We start from the raw sequence: 22,297 nt of genomic DNA, 5'->3' as shown, positions 1-22,297 counted from the left end.
GACCCATCAGAGCTATGAAATCAGCAGATACGTGCCCTCAGCACCCATGTGAAGGAGCTTTGGGGAGTGAGGATGTTTTCCTTGTTCCCCTTTCTTCCACAAGGAATGATTACTGATTTCTCCAAGTTACCTTGCTCCCCTTTGCCTGTGTTCTCCTCACTCAGAATGCTGCTGTACACTTTCCCTTCCTCAAGATAATTTCCTAATTTCCCAGCATGACAGCTCCTCCACAGAGGCACTGAATTACTTGCTGCCCCACACAGGCTTCCCTTTCCTCTCAAAATCTGCTGTTTTCCCCCTTTTCTGCTTTTCCCCATCCCCCATGTCCTGCCCAGCACTACACTGGCCAGAAGAGGACGACTATTTCTACTTTTCAGGCTGCCCCCTGCTTTGCTGCAGTACCCTTCCAGAAAGAGCCCAAGTTTTGCCTGGTGGAAATGACTGTTATCTCCAGGACACTTTACACATTACTTCCACGCCATTTGGAGTTTTCCGCCCCAGTAGTTTCTGTTGCATCTCTCATTTCACTCCTCAGTCACGTGTATTAAAGGACCAGGGTCTCCTGTTCACTGGTGAATCCAGACAAGGGACAGTGGATGCTTTCTTTCTCCTAGGACATCACTCGAGCCCCTCTGATGTCACAGCAAACACATCAGCAGTAACGACAAAAACTTGCACCCAGATGACCTTCAGAGGGAATGATGCTCGAGGTCTGAGCACCTACTTGGTCACAGCTTCAAAGGAAAAAGTTGTTTAAAATGAGGGTGGGCAGGCACAGAGTGCCCAGAGAAGCTGTGGCTGTCCCATCCCTGGCAGTGTTCCAGGCCAGGTTGGACAGGGCTTGGAGCAACCTGGTCTAGTGGAAGGTGTCCCTGCCCATGGCAGAGGGATGGACTAAATGACCTTTAAATATCCCTTCCAACACAAACCATTCTAGGATTCTGACATCTACAACATCAGCTGTGCAAACCCTTCAGCCCCAACCCCGTGTTTTATTCTATGCACTGCAGTCTGTTTTAAGTGCTTTTCTCCAGTCATGGTGGAAAAAAGCAGGGAGAAGATGACAGCTGGTGCCTGCTGTGCTTCCAAGCTCTTGTCTGAAGACACTGCTAGCATCCCAAAGCCAGAAGGAAAGCCCAAGACAGGGCCTGCACTTCCTGGCCCATTTATGTTTTGCTTGTACGTGGGAAGCAACAATAAACACCATTAAAACTGAGGGTGTCCAGGAAGTTTGGGAGGTGTTTCACCCACTGCAGATTATCACCAAATCCCTGTGCAACAGAGACTCTCTTGCTACAGCAAACACCAGTTAAATCCCCACTTCCTATTTCTCCAACAGGCACTGGAGGTGAGAGATCACCAGCACTGGGCATGCCAATGGGATGCCAGGTTGGAGGAGAGATGGAAGTGCTTGATCAACCCAGGAACGAGAACCAGCTTTTCTGTCCAACAGTGCTTAATGAACACAGCTTCAATAACTCACTACGTCACTTGCTGCCTTTCCAGGAAGTTTCAAAAACAACAAAACACAAGAAATAAATAATTTTTTTAAACTGCATCCAATTCGCTGAGGAGAAGTTCAAGAAGACACTTGCAAATTTTGCACGCTCAAAGGTGGCAGAAGGAAGGGAAGGCTGGATTTGAGGGATAATTTATTCACTGTAAATTATTGGTTCAGTTCTAAACTCCACATGGAAACACAGGGATAAGGGGAGAAGGAAAACAATGAGAGAAAGGAAAAAGAAAAAAGAAATGAGGAAGGAAAGCAGCCAGCAATGATTATAGAACATTTTTGCAATGTGGTAGGAACATCTTCCTTATCAGCTCTGTTATCATCACTTCCCATGTAAAGGCTCTTTATTTAAAGGAGGGGAGGAAAAAAAGCCCCAGAAGGTGTCTGGGAGCGTGCAAGGGAATAGCTAATGCAGCTGAGGGGGAGCTCAGCTCGTGGCAGCTGCTTCGTATGCGCAGCATCAGGCCTCGAGCCATGGCAATAGAATTATACGAGCCCCTGAAGACTCCCCGGCAGGATGGCAGGGAAACTGATGTAATTACTGACATTATTACCCTTAAAGCAAAATAATAATTTTAATTACAGCAAGGGCTTTTGGGCCTTTCTCTGCTCCTCCCTGCCCCTGCTCACTGTGTAGCACAGTCTGGTTCCAGGCTGTGCAATGGGACAGGGCAGCAACGCTACCCTCCTTCCTCTTCCCCTTCCCTGCCAAATACCTTTCTGCACAATCAAGAAAAAGACATCATAAAAGCCACAACTTCAGCTACCCCCCCCATACTAAGGATGGAAATGGTGTCCAGCAGCTTGTGAAGGCTCAATCCCAAAGGCTGCTCCTGGAGCAGAAGGGACTGCTGCTGATGGCGAGTGCCTGCCTGCCTCCCAATTAAAATAAATTGGCATATCAGGGGTAAGCTCAGGAGATAAGACACCTGCAAGCTGGACTGTGGTTGCTTCAACACTGCTGCGTGCAGACCAGAAACTTTCCTTTCCATGTTTAAACTCCTTTCCCACAGCCCTGCCTCTTTACTGGTGCTTGCTTGAATTCAGGACGAGATGAGCACATTCCCAAGGCAGAGGGTTTTGGTTACAAATCTGAGAGCAGAACTCTTTATAAGTCCTGTGTCCTTGTGAAGTTACAGGTACTTTTCTTGTGGTGCAGCTGTGATTTCATGAATGACTGAGGTGCTGCATTGCAATCTCTGGCCCAGTACCGAGCATTTTGCTGGAAGATCATAGAATCATGGAATGGTTTGGGTTGAAAGGTCCATTAAAGACCATCTAGTTCCAACCCCCTGCCACTGACACCTTCCACTAGACCAGGTTGCACTTCCAACCCTGCCCCTGAACACTTCCAGGGATGAGGGGGTGTAACCTCAAGATATAATATATATCACTTCATAAATCACTTGGTGTGTTATAAATATAACAGAAGGAACGAGGTGGGGAGAGCACAAAAGGAGAGAAAACTCCAGTGGAAACCATCAGCAAAGAAACCAACAATTAAATGACCTTTCTGAGAGTGTGGCAGAACTGCTGATGCTCCAAGGCCAAGAGAAGGCCACAGATGGTTTGAACTTGATCAGCAAGCTCAGGATATTGAGGGCTTATAGAGGAAAACAGCTTTTCCCAAGGAGGTACTAGACTTGAAGTTTGTTCACTTCATAGTATAGCTTAGGTTGGAAAAGCCCTCTAGGATCACTGAGTTCAACCATTCTCCCAGCATTGCCAGGGCCACCACTGAACCATGTCCCCAAGTGCCCATTCTCTCCAGGGATGGTGACTCCATCACTGCCCCCAGAGTTGAAGGCAAACAGAAAGCTGTGTGGAAGCCCCAGAAGGTTTCCTGCTTGGAACTGGGACAGAACACCCAGCAGGCACCCCGGGGGAACACTCCACCCTGACCTCACCATCACACCAGGTACCACAAAACCACAAAGAGGGGCTTGGCTCCTCTCCACTTGCTTACTTCACCTAAAAGCATTGAACCATGACAATCCAACAACTCTGAGTTCCCTATGGATCCAGCCAAATGGAAAAAAGGTCAGATAAAGCAGATTGGACTTGTCAGAAACTGAGGCACGGCCACAAGAGCCTGCCACAGGCTTGGCAATAGATTTCTCCTTGTTTAAAAGCCAAAACCCTGAGATTCCCAGAAAAGCGGTACCCTGGGGTTGGGTGAGGGGGTAAAAAAGAGGCTGTGAGCAGGAGATGAAGTGCAAGGGATGCATCCAAGAGGAGAACAAACCCTGAAGGTCAGAGTAGCAAGCACACGAGCAGCTAACTAATGTACTACAGCAGCACCACGGGGCACAGCCACGGGCATGCACGTCTTCGCAAACTGGAAAGCCATAAAAGTCTATTACAGCAAATCAAACAGCAGCCAGCATGACAGCCATTAGCCTGAAATGAATACACGGGAACTTAATGAGCTCTGTCGGGGCCAGCTTGGTGAATTAAGTTGCCAATTCTAGCAGGATTCCCCTTTTCTTTGCAGAATTGAGAGCGCCTGCCCCGCCTCGTTGCTTTTTGACAAGCAAAGCACGGGGCGCCCTTGCCCAGACGGGACGGACGATTACGCTGGAGCAATATCCCTCTCCCGGCACGGGGCCTCCTGCAGCTATTCCAGGGATGAGATTAACACACAGCGAGCACAGAAGACCAGTGCCACTCCAGCAGCCCCCGGTCTGGGCATTCAGAGCTGCTGTGGTGCATCCTCTCCCTCCCTTCCCACATCAGAGAGGGATCACAGTCCACAGCCCATGCCCAAATAAATTCCCATTCTCACACCAAGCAGACCGCATATAACACCAGGATGGGTATTTAGCAGCAGTATTGTTTTTAAAGGTCAGTTTACTTCATGTTCCATTTATTTATGCACACTCTTCTTTTGACTTTCCAAGTGCCACACAATAACAGCGAGGTTTAAATAGCCCTTCGGTTGCTGCTCCATTAGCTACGACAACTGCAAATCCATACATCCATTTATCTCAAAATTAAAAAGAGAAAAACCCTCATTAGCTGCCAAATCTGCACAGAGCCAGTCTATTGAAAACCACACTAGCCTCTTCTCTTTCTCCAAGCTCCAGCCCCTCTTCATTCATTATCCACAGGCCCTTTGATTTGTGCTGCGTGCTCTTTGAGGTGGATTTTGGTACCTGTGCCCTCGCTGCTCACCCTCAAGCTGTCTGGAGCATGGGGTGACCTGACATCCCTCACCACGGCTGGTTCCCCAGCCTCAGCAGCTCCCCACGTGTCCCCTGCCACATTTCCATGCCACATCACCTCCAGCTTTGAGTACTCATGAACAAGCAACAGGGAAAACCTGTGGCTCAGCACAGGTCTCAAAGCCAAGTGCACACCTCCTCCTTGAGAGCCGTGCCACCACGCACAGAAAATGTCTATTGCTGACATCTCCAACGCGCTGTAGCCCTTGGAGGGTCCTCTTTAGGTGGTGAGACCCCATCCCCTGCTGTCACAGTGCCTGGCAAAGCAAGGCTCTCTCTTCCCTGGCAAAAGAACAGGAGTGCCTTCAGGGTGCTGGCAGAGCAACACGTTTGTGCCTCATTACCTCTGATCAGTGCCCTTGGTTAAAGATCATGGATAGAAACTGGAAGCTGGCACACGCTGCCTTATAATTAGATTAGGCCAACCTCCAGAAGAGCACAGATCCGAAGGCCAAGTGCTCAGTGGCTGCACCGGGGGAACACCGGGCTTGCTGCACCCCAAACAACCAGGCAGTCCTGGAAATCCTTCCCAGCAGAACCGAATCTCACATGCAAAACACTGTGATATGGCACAGAGGGGCTCTAAGGTTCAGCCTCTTCTTCTTTTAAATACTTTTTTGTCCAGATCACCTGCCTGCAGTTCCTCTTCCTCAGCCAGACCTAATTTTCTACATATGAGGGCATGGAGTAATCGGATACAGGGGAATGGGTTTCAACTGCAAGAGAGGAGGCTTAAATGAGGTATTAGGAAGAAATTCTTCCCTGGGAGGGTGGTGAGGCCCTGGCAGAGGCTGCCCAGAGAAGCTATGGCCGCTCCATCCCTGGAAGTGTTCAAAGCCTGTTTGGACAGGGCTTGGAGCAACCAGTGGAAGGTGTCCCTGCCATGGCAGGAGCTGAACTAGTGGAGCTTTTAAGGTCCTTTCCAGCCCAAACCATTCTGTGACTGTAAGGTTCTATGATTCCAAACCAGGACCCCAAGCTGGGCACAGGTTAATATTGGAAATGGGGAAGACCACTTTGCAAATTGGCTCTCAGGACCGAAGCCATCAGCAAGAAGAGATGTGGCATAGATACTCCAGGTACATGAAAAACTGTTACTTAACAGTCCCGATTCCCAGGGGAGTCATGGAAACCCATTTCCATCTCTTCACATGAAGGGCAGATAATAGCAAAACCAGAGGTAAATCTGAGGGCAGGGGAGAGGAGACTGTTCTCCTCCCATCCCACTGCCATTCCTTTTGCTTTACAGACCTCTGCAGGCAGAGCATGACCGGGAGCAGCAGCAGCAAGGCACGACAGCCACCCGCCAGCTCCAGAGTCCCGAGCAGAAGGCAGGAGCACCTCGTGTGGGTTTTGCTACCACTCATGCTCTCAAGAGCAGCAGAAGTGCCTCTGATCCAGTGTCATTCTCACAGGGAGGTTTCAGATGACTTGGTGCAAAGATGAGACTCCAACTCCCCACTCGTACATCACAAGTAGCTGTAATGAAGAAACCTCATCCTTGCAGCAGAGGGACAGGAAGGGATCAAAGCCCAGCACGGCAGGCAGCAGCAGCAGGAATATTAAATACACCCTGGTAACACAATCGTTTGCACCTCTCAGTTACCAAAGCTGCTTCATTTCACACACACAGTGCACACAGGACCTCACCCACACCCCAAGGAACAGTCTGGGAAAAACTGCTCTGCCCTGGCACTGTGGTGCAAGAGGAAGAGGTTTCCTCCACTGGAAGATGTCAAATGCCCTACTGACTCCCTGTTTCAAATTAAATACCCTGACCTTCTCCTCCTGGCACCAGAAGCCACAGCTTTAATGCCTAAATTCACATGAGACCTGTAAATTCCTGGCCAAGTCAGGCTGCAGGTGCAGAAGCTCTCCCTGACGGATGAGTAGATGTCACCTCCCTTGCAGTGGCCAGCACAGAGAGCAGCACAAGGTTGTGGAAACTCTTTCCTTGGGGATATTCAACACTTGGCTGGATAAAGCCCTAAGCAATCTGATCTAACATGAAAATTCTCACTGGGTAAGTGGGAGCTTGAGCCACATGAACTCCTGGGGTCCTTTCCCACCTATTCTATTCCAGGGACATCACGGGACAAGTCCTGCTATGGAGCTGTTAAAGGAAATCACCAGCCAGGGCAGAAGCCTTTACTGGAATTCAGGCATTTAGAGAAATATTTGGTCCTGCCTCAGGTCAGCCCTGTGACAAGAGCTGCACATCCTCCCAGCTCCAAGGAAGAGAACAAGACACAGACTCTCATCTACGCTCATTTGCAAACTTCCCACTTGTCATGGGAAAGATGCCACCAAAGCTCCACATCTCCTCTTCCTCCTCCTTCCCCCAACACCCAAAACACTTAGTTTCTGCTGATTTTCAGGCAGTAGCTTCCAGAATTCTCATCCTCCTGCAACCTCATGAGGGTCCAGGGCAGGAGGACAACCCCTGTACACCAGTGGCCAGCTCTGTGGTGGCAACCAGAGAGCACAAATGGCCACCGAGGGAAGAGCCAGAAGCCAGGGAGAGATGATCCCTACCTCTGGGATGCGGACACTGTAGGGCTGGTTGTGGAACTGTGGGGCGTTGTCGTTCACGTCTCCGACTTGGATGTTGACTGTCCCTTTGATCACCTGTGGGCCCAAGGACAACAGCAGGGTGTCAGCTTCACGTGTGGATTTAGAGCCTAAAGCCAGATTGTGGCCGTGGTCTTGGGCTTTGGGCCAAGGGGTGACCCCTCTCCCCTGGTGCAGAAGGGCCCGCAGTGACCCACACCCCCTGCTCCCCTCAGTCCATGCCACAGACCATGAAATGAGAAGTCACACTCACCCCTTGGCTGTCACTGACAGAAAATTCAACCGTGAATTCTGACTTAGTCTGAAAGGGAAAGAGAAGAAAAAAACCTATAATTAAAGATACTGTAGTGTTTATCTGCAGATGGCAGGCTGGGGACTTTTAGCCAATGTTATTACACGCAAAATGCTTTCAGGACCTTCCAGAAGAGGAGAGCTGCTTGAGTGCCATTACCTACACCGGGCAGAAAATGCTGGGGAATCTGAATGCCAGCAGGGCTCCCATGTATTCCACAGGCACAGGAGATGTTCTGCCCCAGGTCAGGGGGATGCAGGGACTAAGGAACTGACTTCCTGATTGGCAGCTGAGCACTTAAAACACAGGAAGATTTATGATTCATGGCAATGCAACACAGTCTCAGTGAGGACATCTAAATCCTGCTGCTGCTTTCCCAACTTACCTATCACACAAGCTGGGAATACTGGGATAAATCCATGGTCTGTAGTAAGAACTGGCTGAAATTCCATGAAAGTGCCCACACAGTCCTCTCTGCCCCTTATTGCTTTAACTAAATTCGCAACTTGAAATAGGGATCTATTCAAGTCACTGATGCTGGGATGAGCAATGAGGGGGAAAGAGCAAATGTTTTTGGGATCAGGGCAGGGGAATATTGCTAGTGGAGGCAGACCTTCTCTTCCTGACCCTTTCCTTCCCACCAGCAATTGTTCTGCTCATGTTTTATCAAGGCATCATGTAAAGATGGACAGCAGGACTCAGGCCACCACATCTATCTGGTACCTGACCACCAGCTGCTGTTTTGTTCCCCTCCAGTCCTGGCAATCCCTTCCCACCTCTGGTGTCCCTTCCCTGCCTGAGCTGCTGGAGCACAGCAACTTGATGTTTCCAAAGCATCATGCAGGAAAGGCTGGAAAAGCCAGCTTGAAATGGCTCTTCGTGTTGCAGCTCTGGTTGATTTATTCCTAATGAGATCGGCTCAGGGACAGGCAGCAGCCAGCAGTGCCTGGAGCAGGAGCTCTGTTTGCACCATAGTCGAAGCTCATCTTGGAGAAGGGTTTGGGGAACTGCCCCCCACAGGGCCCCCCCCTGCTCCCACATCTCCATCCAAATAGTCGGGAAGTACAACGGGAAAAAGCCCTTCCTAACTCCTGCCTCGGGGCAATGCTTGTAGGCAGAGGAAGAGCTGAAATCCTGAGGGAGAGGAGATACTCTGCTCCCTGTGCCATCCCACCCTGCTGCATCAGTGCCTTTCAGCCCTCTTTTCCCCTTACTCGGAAGAAAGGAAAAACAGGAGATAAGAAACAACCTGTTGAGCATTTAAATTTTAAAAACGCAATAAAATAATCAGAGAAAGCTTCCATATACCAACCGCTGTCTCTAAAATTATTTTAGCACAATTCTTTAGCCTCAGGGTCTGCCATGTTTTAAAAAATCCATTTTCTTTCTAATCTTCATAGAAAAAACCCCAACTTTAAAAATTCATTTTGGCTCTATACATTTGCTCCTTCCTCTTTTTCTCTGTTTCATCTTTTCCTGCATCATTTACCTTACTATGACTCTTTCTCCCTTCTTCCTCCTCTCTTGTACAAGAATTCACCTCTTCCTTTTTCTTTCCCACCACTTCTCCTGCGTGGCTTTCTCTCTCCTGACTTTTTGACCATGTGCACCCAGGCCAGTGTTCTCTGATCCCAACCACTTGCCCACCTCCATCCCTTCCCTCCTACTGCTTCCTCCACCAAAAATTCTCATTTACACCTCTCCCATATCCATTCCCAGCACTGGTCTGTCTTCACTGTCTTCCATGTACGGCTGACTTTGAGGTCCTGGGATCACTGATGGGTGTAGGCTCCTCTCCCAGCTGAGCCCATCCATGCATCCAAGCTCTGCCCAGCTCCTTCCCTTCCCACCCTCCACACCACAAGACACCGAAAATCTATTGATCACCCTCCTGGGCTTCAGGCTGGTATGGGAAGTATCAGAGAGCAGAAGGCATTTGAATGAGGGAAGATTCATGACACACCAGCAGCTGTTGGCACGGGGAGGCGGAGGGGAGAGGGGCGAAGAAAAGCACTTTATTTTTCCAAAGTCTCGCTCTTAACACTGTGGAATTGGGTTTGGCCTCCCCCCCACCCCAGCCTGAGCAGCATCCACCACCCTGCTCCTCTGCATCCCAATGCCTGGCTGGCTCCGACCAGGAACGCCAGCGCCGGAGGTGTGTTAATGGGTTTGATCTTCCCAACGCTGCTGCCAGCCACAGCAGCACTAAATACAGGCAGCAGGAGCACAGGGCAAATTAAGTATGTTGCCCAAATCACACAGTATTTCCCCAATCTTCCCACCATCCCTTCCTCCTTGCTCCAGGAATGTGGCAAGGGCCAAGGTTTTAGTAAAGCAGGCACCTGGATGGGATTCCAGCCTTGCACACCAAAGCTGCCATTGAAAATAGGGGTGTGAAACGGCTTCGAGGCGAGAATCTTGCCAAATTTAGCATCCAGCAGCCTGAATCCACAAGAGGATGAAAAGTCTTGATGAGATTGAATAAGCAGGGATATCTCTTCACACGCTGTTCTAAATAGTAAAGGATTTAATTGGCATAGAGATTTAAAGAGGAAGTTTGTAGATTTCCCTGACTGTATGAGCACCCTGGCTCCTTGGTAGATCATCTCCACTTATTAATTCCTTTACTTCCAGACCCACAGATGTTATTCTGGCATCCAGGAAAACCAGCAAATCAGATCAAACCAGAGCATGCTGTTTATTCCCCGTGTCCCCACTGAACTGGAGACACTGATGGGGTGTCTAGGGAACGCGAACACACCCAGATTCCCAACTCCATGAGGTGCAACACCCATCTCAGCTGCCACAGATGGTGGAGAGCCACCATTTACCTGAGCAGAGGTGTTTTTTCCCCAGCTTTACCTCTCTGTCCAGGGGCTGCCTGAGCCACACGACACCGGTGACGCTCTCCACAGCAAAGAACCGACTGGCCTCCTCCCCGACCACCCCGAAGACCAGCGGGTCATTGTCCAGGTCCCGGGCCAGCAGCTGAGTCACTGAGGAACCTGGGAGAGACAGAGAGGAAAGAAATCCTGAGCAAAACAAGGCAGAGAAGAAGAAATCCTGAAAACATCCAGCTTGTCAGAGATCAGAGGTCTGCGGACGACCTGGAATCACGCCCATGACGCTCCAGTGTCTCAAGAGGAGTCAGGCTGTGCATGGTCTGACTGTTCTGCCTAGCACAGATCCTCTCCCTCCTTGCCTTCATCAAAGGAGAAAGTCAGCCCAGTTCAGCCCTGGCACTAGAGATGGAGGATCCCACACCTCCTCTGGGTAAGCCCTAACCAGCCTCCTTCACACTCTCGCCTGCCAAGGAGCACCACCAGCAGGTACAACAACAGAAGCAGGGGACAGCCACCACCCCTGGAGCCTCATTTCAGCCGCACAAGAACCTCCTCAGATCATTCTGGGCCTCTCCATGACACCTCTGTGTGCACTCACAGTCTGCCATGGCTGGCTGACCACGGGTGGCTGCCTATTGTCCCACCCAGCTGCTCTCTGTGCCTTCCCCAGCAGGATGGGGGAGAAAACAGGAGGAAAAAAGCTGGTGGGTAGAGATAAGGATGGGAGATTCCCTAGGATGCCTGGCCTTGAGGATGGGGGGATAAGGATGCGATTTCTCCTTGGCCACGTGGATTTGGGGATGGGGGACACAGTCTGTGTGAGCCACCTTTGGCAGTACCAGAGCACTCCATGCCCCCAGGTCACCTGGCCAAGGAGAACAAATGCCCAAATTTCATCCGGGAAGTGCAGCTCCAGCAGACCAGAGGGCAAAAGCAGCGGCACAGTTTGGAGAGCAGAGTGAGCCGGGCAATTCCCGATCAATTGGCGTGACATCAATCACAGCAGAAATAATGGAAAAATCCGATATGAGATTCCATTAATAAAGAATTAAACTATAGGAACATAATTAATGCCAGACGTGATTTTGTGGAAAATAGAGCTTGTCAAACAAACCTGATTTTACTCTATGATGAGATTTCAACCTTGGCAGATAAAGAAGAAATAATAGAATTCTGTAAGGCATTTGGCTTTGCCCTGTGTGACTTTGTGATTAAAAATTTAGTGCCCTACGACATCGATGAAGCACATTTTGAGTGAGGACCCAGCTGGCCTGGCAGGTCCCAAGGCCACCAACCTCACTGGGGACATAACAGTGTGATGTAAAACTGCTGCTGGTACAAACTCGGGTGACAGCATGGCAGATAACAGGGAGGACCCAGCAGCCAGGTGAAGCCCTCGGAAATTTGGGCTCGTTTGGTAAAAAATTATTTTTACAACCCTGCTCCAAGCATCCTCAAAAGGCTGGAGGGCCACAGCTGCAGAGGAGAACATCCCAAAGCCAGCCCTTCTGGCAGGACTGGGGATCCAAGCATGCAAGGAGCCATTCCACACCCCGCCTGGAGAGCCACAGTGCTCTTGCAGAAGTCAGGAGTGGTTTTTAGGTTAAAAAGCTGGTTCTGCCAAGGCTGCAAATCTACAAGCTGCTTGCCTGGCTGCATCGCCTTCAGGACTGGATGGAAGAGGAAGCCATAAAATTTCAAGAGCTAGCAAAAATGCTTTTCCCTTAAAAAAAGGCTTTAAAATCTTGAACTGCCTCATCTATGACTAAGAAGAGTGAGATGACTCAGGCCATCTCAAGCACATCCATGGAGAGGACAAAATGTGATACTAAGCAATGAGCGCGAAAGCATAGCAGGATTCAGTGCCCAAACCGGACAAATTCCTATTTGGAGGAGGAATAGCAGATGTTTTAAAAAGAGCAGCTAGAATTAACCACTGGGAAAAAAACATTCCTTCCACCAACAGGTGCAAGTGAGTGATGGGTCACAACCAAAGACACTTTGGATAAAGACAAAAACAAGTGGTTTTATCCCAACCTGTGATCAGAGTGTTCATCTGCAATGTTCTCACCTCTTCAGTGCAGCCAACCCCATAGATACAAAGATCCTAAGCTTTCTCAAACCTTGTAGCCCTGATATAAAACAAGGCAGCAGCTTGATTTTATGCTGGAGGATGTTCAAAGCCATCCTTAGCAAAGGTTTCTTTGCCCCAATGAAAAAGGAAGACACTCAGTCTCCATGGCAGTGAAAGCCAGTAACCAGGGCAAAATAAATCCAGGATCATGCCTCTTTATTCTGCCCAGTCTAACAGGAGAACAGACTTCCACCCTTTACATCCCATTCAAAAAACCCAGATCAACAAGCCACCTGCATTTCCCTCCAGGATGGCAAATATTTCAAACTCCAAAAGGTCTTGGTTGCATCTTTGGAAGGGAAAGGATCTTAAAATTCCTGCTGAATAGGAAAACCATGTGCCACCCAGTTTTAATCATAGTTGTGGTTTGCGTGTTGCAAACCCAGTCGTACCAATAAATAAATAAATAAATCAACAAGCAAACATTTAACTCTTCTCTCTTTGCACTGCAACGGCCTCCAACGGTCAGGGAATTCAGCTCCTAAATTCAGGACAACCTGGACAAGGAGGCAAGGCATTTCTGGGCAGAGCACATCATCGAACCTCCATTTCTTGCTCCTGCCAGTCTCTGGAGTCAGATCCTTGGGAAATAAGGATCCTCAGGGCTCGACCACCCTCTGCTCTGAAAAGAGTGAAACCAAGGACAGATTCCTCAACTTCTCTGCGCTTTTGTTAGTCAAGAAGCTTCATTAGAATGTAGATAGGGACAGCTCAGAACCAGTATGAGCTGTGCTATAGCAGAGGAAAATTCCATCTTAAATAGACCCTCCCAAATGAGGCACCAAAACCTAAGAGCTCTTTCACCCTTTGCCTTACCTCCCTGTCAGGCACTAATCACCATGCTACCTTCAGAGCACCAGAAAAAAAGAAGTATCACAAATGTATAAAATACAGATCAAAAATAACAAATTAAATAGAAGATAGTAAGAAACACAGCCTTGAAATGAGAAATGAGCCTTCATAATTGTTTTGCCCCAAGTTTTTTCCAAGTTTTACCCCAAGGGAATGCTAAGTTTAGGAGTGTGATATTAAACCTTCACCACTTTCACCACGACGACAAAAGTCTGTACAAGTTACCTTCCACCAATTTCTTCAGCACCAATTTATTCTGTTTACTGATTTTATCCCACTTTCTTCCACCCCTCATCAGGGAGCAGAGGGTCCTGCCCGCACAGGGCACGCAGAGCCAAAACTGCAGCACATCTGCCAGAAGCCCCTCTCAGGGCTCTCACAAAGAAAAGCACCTTCCCATCTGTCCCCGGGGTCGTGCTGGAGATGCTGCCCAAGCCTCCTTGAGCCCAAGCACCAACCTGGCTCCAGCAAGGGCTGAGGAAACAGGGACAAATTATCTTTCTGCAGTACAAAGTTACAGGCTCCATTTGTTTCCTCTCAGGAATCAGACAGGGCAGTTAAGTGTCTTGATTTCACCAGATAATCAGAATTTATCTTGTCTCCTTTTGCCTCTTTTTTCTCAACCACAGCTACTTCTTCCTCTTTCTCACACATACACAGATTTTCTTCTTTCTCCAAGTCTTGAACTTTGATTGACCTCAGGAGCTTTTTTTTTTTTGGCTGTTGTTTTCTTCCTGATTGGATTTTATTATATTTTTTTTAGGTTTAGCTGTTTTATGGGGGCTACTTTTGCATCCCATTGAGGAGCCCTTGTCACAGCACCTTGCTCGCAGCTGGAAACCTCTGTATTTTTCTTTGCCCTTCCGCTTTGCCAAAGAGGAAAGGGGGAAAAGGGGTTGCACCCCACTGATCCATCTCCATTGGTTTTGCTTTCAACAGGAGGACGAGAAGGGAGAAGAAATAAACTCTCTGGAACTATTCTAGAGCTCCTGGAAGGTTTTGGAAGTGCAGAGCCCCAGGGGCAGGGAAAGAGCTGGTGGATGAAGAAGCTGCCTGAGCAGGATGCTGACCCAGACCAGCAGGAATGGGCTGGGGTGGGATAGAGGGCACTGGGATCTAACAGAAGGGGCAGGTTTCTAATTAATTGCTTAATAAGCTTCTCTCTTAAAAGGTCTGATTCATACCCAAGTGGAGTTAATAGGAATGTCTGCAATGGGTTTTGGCCTCAAGACTTCAGGCATCAGCTACACTTTAATATAAAAAGTATTTAAATCCTGATTTTAACAACCACTGCCAGTCTCCCCCCTCCTGAGCTCTGGCTCATATGTGTGAGCACAGTCACTGCATTTTGGCTCCTCCATCAAGGTCACAAACTGGCACAGGGAGCCCTCAGCTATTTTTCAAATCCTTAAACCAGCAGAAAGTTAGTTAAAAATCATTTTAGTAACCCCACCCTTACACAAAGGCCATCACCACACTTTACTTCCAAAAGTAGCTGCCACCACATTTCCTTGGCTCCCCTTCTTCCCTGTGAGGGAGATGGCACAAACAAGTCCCACTCCTTCTCCCAGCAGCCCTGCTTCCCCGCCTCAGCCACCCCAACACCAGCATCTCCAGTTAGCCCAGTTAATCTCAGCAGCCTGGCCTCTGACGTGCTCAGAGGCAGCATTTGATGGATTTGATCTTGAAATTCCAAACCTGTTTTTCTCATTTGTCACCTGCTCCCTTTTTGTTCTTTGCCTCTACTTCATTTTCTCTTTCACCTTTCTAGGGAAAAAAAAAAAAAGAAGAAAGAAAGAAAGAAAGAAAAAAAAAGAGGAATAGAAAGCCCTTCTATAGATATTTTCCCAAAGATTTTGAAAAGCAGGAGGACACAGGAAATGGGAGCTGTTCCCATGTTGGGAATGAGGCTTCATTAATTTCCTGGAGGGGACAAAGCCAGAGCTGGGGACAGTGTGCCCAGAAGACCTGATGTGGAAGGGACAACTCCAGCACAGGAGGGCAACCAAAGCACATAAGGGCTCAGGAAATCTCTTGCCGGCACCAGGGTCTCTCCACCTCCATTCCTGCATTCCCTGGGTGAACCACATTAGCAAAACTCCTGCCACACAACCCATGCTGAGTGTAAACCCTTGCCAACACCACCCAGCTATGCTCAGGGGCACCTAAAGGCACATCACAGATCCCCAGGTGAGCCACTCATCCCAAAGCAGGTGTCTGGTAGCTCATTCCATAAGCACAGCCTCAACAGATACTCTCTGACCTCCTTCTTAGAATGGGTGCAACCACTTGAGCCAAAACTTTCCAGAAGGACTCAGCCAGGAAAGTTTCCATTCCTAAAATTCAACCCGAGCTCAATGTTACACATTTCTCTTTCCAGGTGCTGATGGGAAGCATCAGCTCCTCCGCCACGGCTGCCTCCACTCCAATCACTGCACCGCAAGCCAAAAAGGGCAGGGAGACACCAGCACCTTGTTAAAAGGCTCTCATAATAAATAACCGAGAAAAGAACAATTTCTGCCATCAGAAAAAGAGGGGTTTTTCACCAGTGGTGTGAGGAAAAAGCCTTGGACCAGCTGGTCCAGGAACCACAAGCTGCTGTCATGTGTGGAAGGGAAAGGAGCCAAACACAGAGGTGACAGGAAAGAGGGAAAACAAATCTGTGCAGTCAAAATCATTTCTGATGGAGTTTGTCAAGCTGGGAAGTGAAAGGCACAGCAGAAGAGTTTTTCCTGGTTCCTCAGATGCTCCAAGTCAGAGCCTGTAATTTCTCTGCTGCGTTTAGTTATTTAAGTGGGGAGTCAGTGTGGAGGCAGAATCCGTAAGCAGAGCTGACAGCCAGTGGTAAACCTCAGAGAGAGGCACTGCCTGCCTTCCACCCCCAAGCTCTCACAGAGGTGTGTTTAAAGCTGTTTAAGAGAGAGCAGCAGCAGCAAAGAAGAGCCAAGCATTCACATTTACAAAGGGCTTCTTTGGTTGGCTCAGAACTGAGCACTTTGGTTAACTTTATAACACAAATAAGAAGAGGAAAAATACAAAAATATCAATGGTATGTTGAAATTTCTTAATACTATCATTAAAATAAACAGAATTCCCGAGGCTCTCCAGGCAGATGCTGTGTGTGCAGTCCCTGGCTGCTGGCATACACCCAGGCAGAGAAGTGGCACCCTCCCAGCTGAAGTCAACATCTACCCTGACATGACAGAGTAATTGCCATCCATCAGCCTTCAAACAGGTCTTACAGCAGCACAGGTATCACACAAGCTCTCCAAACCCACTTTAAATGCATGGTTTCGTGCTGGTGCTGTGTCTCCGCAGTGCCTGGAAAGGCTGAGGGAGATGGGGCTATTCAATTTGAAGACGAGAATCTGAAGAAGAGAACCTTCAAGAACCTTCCAATGCCTGAATAGGCTCCAAGAGATCTGGAGAGGGACTTTGGACAAGGGATGGAGTGACAGGACAAGGGGGAATGGCTTCACACAGACAGAGGGTGATTTAGATTGGATATTAAGAAGTTCTTCCCTGTGAGGGTGATGAGGCCCTGGCACAGGTTCCCCAGAGAAGCTGTGGCTGCCCCTGAATCCTTGGAAGTGTCCAAGGCCAGGCTGGATGGGGCTGGAAGCAACCTGGTTTAGTGGAAGGTGTCCCTGCCCGTGGCAGGGGCTGGAATGAGGTGATCTTTAAGGTCTCTTCCAACCCAAACCACTCCAGGATTCTATGGATGGAGATGACATCCCTTGCTCACTCACTGGCACCTCTTTGGGGTGGAGACAGGGGTTTATTAACCAAAACTCTCCAACCAGGCTGGGGTATTGCTGCCAAAAATCACTGATGCACCTTAGTATTGCTGTGGTATATCCAAACCTGCCTGGAAAAAAGGGAATAAAAAAAAATGCTTGTCCCTGGGCAATCCCCTGAGCAGCAGCATTCCAGGTCCTTCTCCCTGCCTGCTCTGGCTGGGATCCAGCAATTCTTGCCTTCCCTGTCACTACAAAACCCACAGGCCTTCCCTGGGACGAGGGAGAACACGGAGAATTTTCAGAAACTGAAAGGGCTTTTGTTTCCTTTTGTCTGGGAAGGAATAGACTGCTTCAGTATAAAAGAGGGAAGTAAATAAAATCGCATCAAATAAAACACCAGAACACCCAGGAGATAAAATAAGAAAAGAAACGTGTAAAAGGAGGAGTTTGGGTCTGTTAAGATATTTCCGGTGAAAAAAGGGTTCCAGCACTTAAAAAAAACCCCTTAAAAATAATTTCCTCTCCAAACTGCCTGGGAGCCTCATAATTACCAGCAATGATCACAGACCCATTCATTTGATCCTAAAATTAATACATCATGTTTGGAATGATATAGCATTAATTTATCACAAGATTTATGAAACTTGTACTTTTTTTCTAATGAGTTTTATGCAAATTCTGCTCCATCCATTGTTTGCACCCTTAAAAAAAAAAAAAAAATTTCCCTCACAGAAGCTGCTCTGTCAAAAAGCCTCATTCACTTTTATTGATATCTGTCCTTCTCTCCTCATCCCCACAACAGGAGGGGGAAGGAGAGGAGCTGGCTCCAGCCTGGATGTGGTCCTGTTCCCAAGGCACAAGCCATGAGTTCTGCATGTGAACCAACCATTCAAGGCACTTGGTTTTAAACTATTTTTAAAGGAAATTAACTGGTGGTTCACTCACACCTTTGTCTGAGAAGGGTCAGAGAAGAAAAAGAGCAGCAGGGAACTGGGAAATTGAAGTATTTAGACTTCCCACAGTGGAAAGTCCATGTTTGGTAAACTTTGAGAATAAATACAAAAGGTGGGAGGGAGGGAAGCATTAGCACTGAGCATCATGGAGTCATAAAGGGGGGAATCCCACAAGATTCATTTAATATTTTATGGCAGAGCTGTAAATGCACAAGATGCCCCATCACCTCAGTAAAGCACTCAATGTAGTGCCTTACAAATCCTGAATTTTCCCAAAGATCAGGGCAATTCTTAGGAGCACTGGGAAGATGGTACAAAACAGGCAGGACCATTTCCAATTCAAGCACAGCAGGAATATTTATTTCATTCTTGAGCACTGCCAACTGGAAATCAGACTGTGATCTTCATCAATACCCACACACCTCCCAGGAGGCCGGGGAAAGGGAATTCTGGAAAAAACCTAAATATCAGGTGCAGCCTTACTCCTCGGAGCTGCCTCCAGTGACTACTGACAACTATTCGTAGAGGGGTGTGAGAAGGCAGAATGAACTGGAAAAGCAAAGAAAAACATAAATCTGGGGTCAGCAGAAATATCCCAGCATCACCTGGGGGCTTTTAAAACTGGCCTGAAAAAACCGTTAGCAAACCAACCCTGGCATAGCCCCAGCAGCACTGGCTGGAGGAGACCCAAACGCCAATTTTGGCAGCTCTGGAAGAGGAGGGTGCTCCCCACCTCTGAAGGCAAAATCCATTCCCTCTGCATGGCCAAAGACTTCCTTGAGCACTGCTCCACATCCATGCCTGTCTCCAAACAACCAGAACACTTGGTACACCCTCCCTACTGACTCCTCAAGGAAAGCCTGGCTAATGCAGCCTTGATTAACATATCTGACACAAAGTTTAAACCCTAAATCCATAGAATATCCTTTTCTAATTAACTTTTGAAATCAGAAACAGCCCAGAAAGAACAAGGAGTATTTCCTATGTTCCTTCCTGCCTTCTACCCAACTCCCTCCAAAATGTTCATTTTTTAACTAGCTCTTAGATCAAAGGAAGCCCTGTCACAGGTCCCAGTGTGGAGGGAAACAACATCCAGCCTCCCTGGCAAGTTAGAGCCAAACGTGGGAGAAGGATTTGTACCACAGAAAACACAGCAATCCTACAAGTTTCATGAAAATACTGGCTACATTAAGGAAAACTCAGAGTTCCTCCTTAGGAATATATGCAACACTTTTTTTTTTTTTTTTTAAGGCATGGTTGACAGCTGTCCCATCTGCACGGAATTATTATAGAATGGAAAGACCTTGTTCCATCTCCCTGCCATGGGCAGGGAGACCTTCCACTATCCCAGGCTGCTCCAAGCCCCATCCAACCTGGCCATGGACATTTCCAGGAATCCAGGGGCAGACACAGCTTCTCTGGGCACCCTGTGCCAGGGCCTGCCCACCTTCTCAGGGAAAAATATCATAGAATCATATAAACTGAGCCACAGTGTGCCATCAAGGCAGACAAGATGCTGCCATCCCTCCCATAAAAGGGGGCCCAGAGAAGGTGGAAGCCAGAGTGTTACAGTGTCCAGAGACTACCAACCAGCTCTGCTGACGGACACCAAATCCTGGCTCCAGGGATTAATTTCTACTTAGTGGATGCAATAAACCAACAGGAGTTCCACTGAGATCCTTGAGATGGGGGTGAGCTCTCCTCAGCTTGGGAAAACAGGGGTACACACCCACTGCCATCTCCCCCCTCAGTACAGAAAGCAGGAGGGCAGAGACCAGAAGATGCAGCTGACACACAGCCCTTGAGTTCAGTGCTTCTCTTAGGCCTTATCTCACTTTCTAGAAAGGCACCAGGGCAAACAGGAGAAGAGCAGAACCCCAGAAATCTATTTAATGAGGTGCTTTGCTACTTGGTGTAAATAAATTATTTATGAGTAAGGTGACACATGCAGTATTTTGCATTTTAGCCAGGCTAGGTAACACAGCTTTGTGTTAATTAGAAAAGAGAAGCTGTTCTGCAATTAATATGAGGTCGGAGATAAAGCTCATTAGGTTGCAATGCCCATGGAGCAGGTCTCCCAGGACTGCAGGACACCTGTGGGGTGAACACACCCCCAGAACTGTAAGGCAGGGACATTAGCAATGCTAATGGAGAAGTCATGGGATGCTCTGAGTTTCTAGGGACTTTTAAAGGCCTTCTAGTCCAAACCTCCTGCCATGGGCAGGGACATCTTCAGCTAGACCAGGTTGCTCAGAGCCTTGTCCAACCTGACCTAGGAATAAAGCACTGAAACAAGGTGCCCTGGCCCTGCTAAAAGTCCCACTGCTGAACTGCTTCCTCCACCAGCAGCCCTGTCAAGCTGAGGAGCTGATCAATATGAATGGGGGAAAGAGGGGAAAAAAAGCCAACAACAAAACAAACCCGTCAGCAAATTACACTTGCACAAGTGAAGGGATTCATTCACGTCTTGTTTGAAATTCATCTGCGCCTCACAAAAGCTGAAACATCCCCGAGGCTCTCAGTCTCAGAGGGAATACAAACCCTTTCGTGCTACAGCTTTTGCCTGCGGCCCAGCTGCTCTGCTCTCTGAATGGTTCAGGGGAACAAAAATATAGCTATCCTCAGCCCAAATATCAGAGGGTGCTTTGCTCCAAAACAGGATTTGGTACAGGCATCCAAGTCCCAAAGCCACAGGAAATGGTACCAGCGGTCAGGTTTTTGCCTGCAGATCTCAGATCCATGAGTGAACTGGCCTTGGACTGTCACCATAACTCTCTGAGGTTTCAAAACATGTGCTGGGTGATGAATTCTGCCTCATTATAATGAAGACACAGTGAATCCCTTCCTGATTTACCTCTCCGGAGTTGAGTTAGCACCTCCTGATCTCCAAGATACAGCTGCAGTAAAAGCAGGACTTGAACAAGAGAGCAGGAATTAGAAACCCAAGGCAGACAGTTTTGGAAAGGTTACATTTCCTGCTTCTCTTCCTCCTTGGATCATAGAGTTGTGGTAGGGTTTGGGTTGGAAGGGACCTTAAAGGCCACTTCATTCCAACCTCCCTGACATGGGCAAGGAGGCCTTCCACTATCTCAAGTTGCTCCAAGCCCCATCCAACTTGGCCTTGGACACTTCCAGAGATCCAGGGGCATCCAAAATGAAAGCAAATAAAACTTTTAAGAGAACCAAGAGAAACAACCAGAGACTTAGAAGTCTCTCCTCAAAGGTGACGGCCTGAGAAACACACGCAGCCCATCAACCCAACTCCTCCAGGCACAACCCAGCTCCTCAGGGCTGGCAACGACTGTCACAACTCGGACGGAGCATTTCCTCCCCTGCCTCCCTCTTTGTCCCTCTGAAATGCCAAAGAGGAGGTGGGGGGAAGACTTGGCAGGTGGTGCCTGGATATGTGAGGCAGGAGCTTATCTGCGTCCCCACCACGGCACCGCAGTAAATTGCTTGTTGATAAATGAAGCTATTTAGGAGCTGGTGGTGCCAGCACTGAGGTTATTAATGATGCCGACGTGGAGAGACATTTAAGAGTGGCCCCACGTCCCATTGTCCCCTCGCCTGTGAGTAATGGGGCACTTCTGCCACAGGGCTCCACAACCAGCTTGGGCTGTTTAGCAACAGAAACAAAACAAGGCCTAGGGAAATGGATGGAGAGCGCTGGACTGATGACTCCAGTGTGCTGACAAAGCCAAGCTCCTCAGAGAGAAGTTGGGCAAAACTCCAGTCTTTAGATGGAATTAAACCGAACCCGGCGACCAAGGCTCTTCCACTCATCCCTATGTGCTCTCACCAGCCACACATAGAACCTTGTTCTCTCAATCTATGGTCCTGTGCAGCAAGCCCACCCCAAAAACAGGGAAAAGCCAAACCACAACAGCCTCAACTAGAAGCAGCAGCGGTCCAGCTGTACTTGGCAACACATGGCACACCCTGGAGCACTGCGAGGGTGATATTTGCTGAAGCCTGGGAGGCTTTCACAGGGCCATTGCCTCACTTTGGACATCACAGATGTTTAAACATGGTCACGAGGACAATGAGTGAGAATTAAAGAGGCTGTTTATTGCAAGACGAAACCTTGGAACAGAGCTCCACAGTGGCTGCTGGGAGAGAGAGGCAGAGCATGCAAGCACACAGCTGTAAACTTGTTTCTGAGTTAATATACCCAT

General features: G+C 48.4%; 1 protein-coding gene across 1 annotated transcript in view; it reads right to left on the bottom strand.

Moving 5' to 3' along the window:
* The window catches only part of CDH23 (cadherin related 23), a gene marked incomplete at both ends in the record, with an annotated part of 173,135 nt that overhangs the window by 132,595 nt on the left and 18,243 nt on the right, over nt 1-22,297 (bottom strand). The window contains 3 exons of the mRNA XM_082286522.1: nt 7,273-7,365; nt 7,562-7,609; nt 10,463-10,605. Coding sequence (XP_082142648.1) covers nt 7,273-7,365; nt 7,562-7,609; nt 10,463-10,605 — 284 coding nt within the window. The remainder of the gene's footprint in view (nt 1-7,272; nt 7,366-7,561; nt 7,610-10,462; nt 10,606-22,297) is intronic.

This window comes from Coloeus monedula, assembly GCF_965178545.1.
Source record: "Coloeus monedula genome assembly, chromosome: 8".
NCBI lineage: Eukaryota > Metazoa > Chordata > Aves > Passeriformes > Corvidae > Coloeus > Coloeus monedula.
The sequence above is the reverse complement of the archived record's forward strand: the minus strand, read 5'-3'. Positions and strand labels throughout refer to the sequence as shown.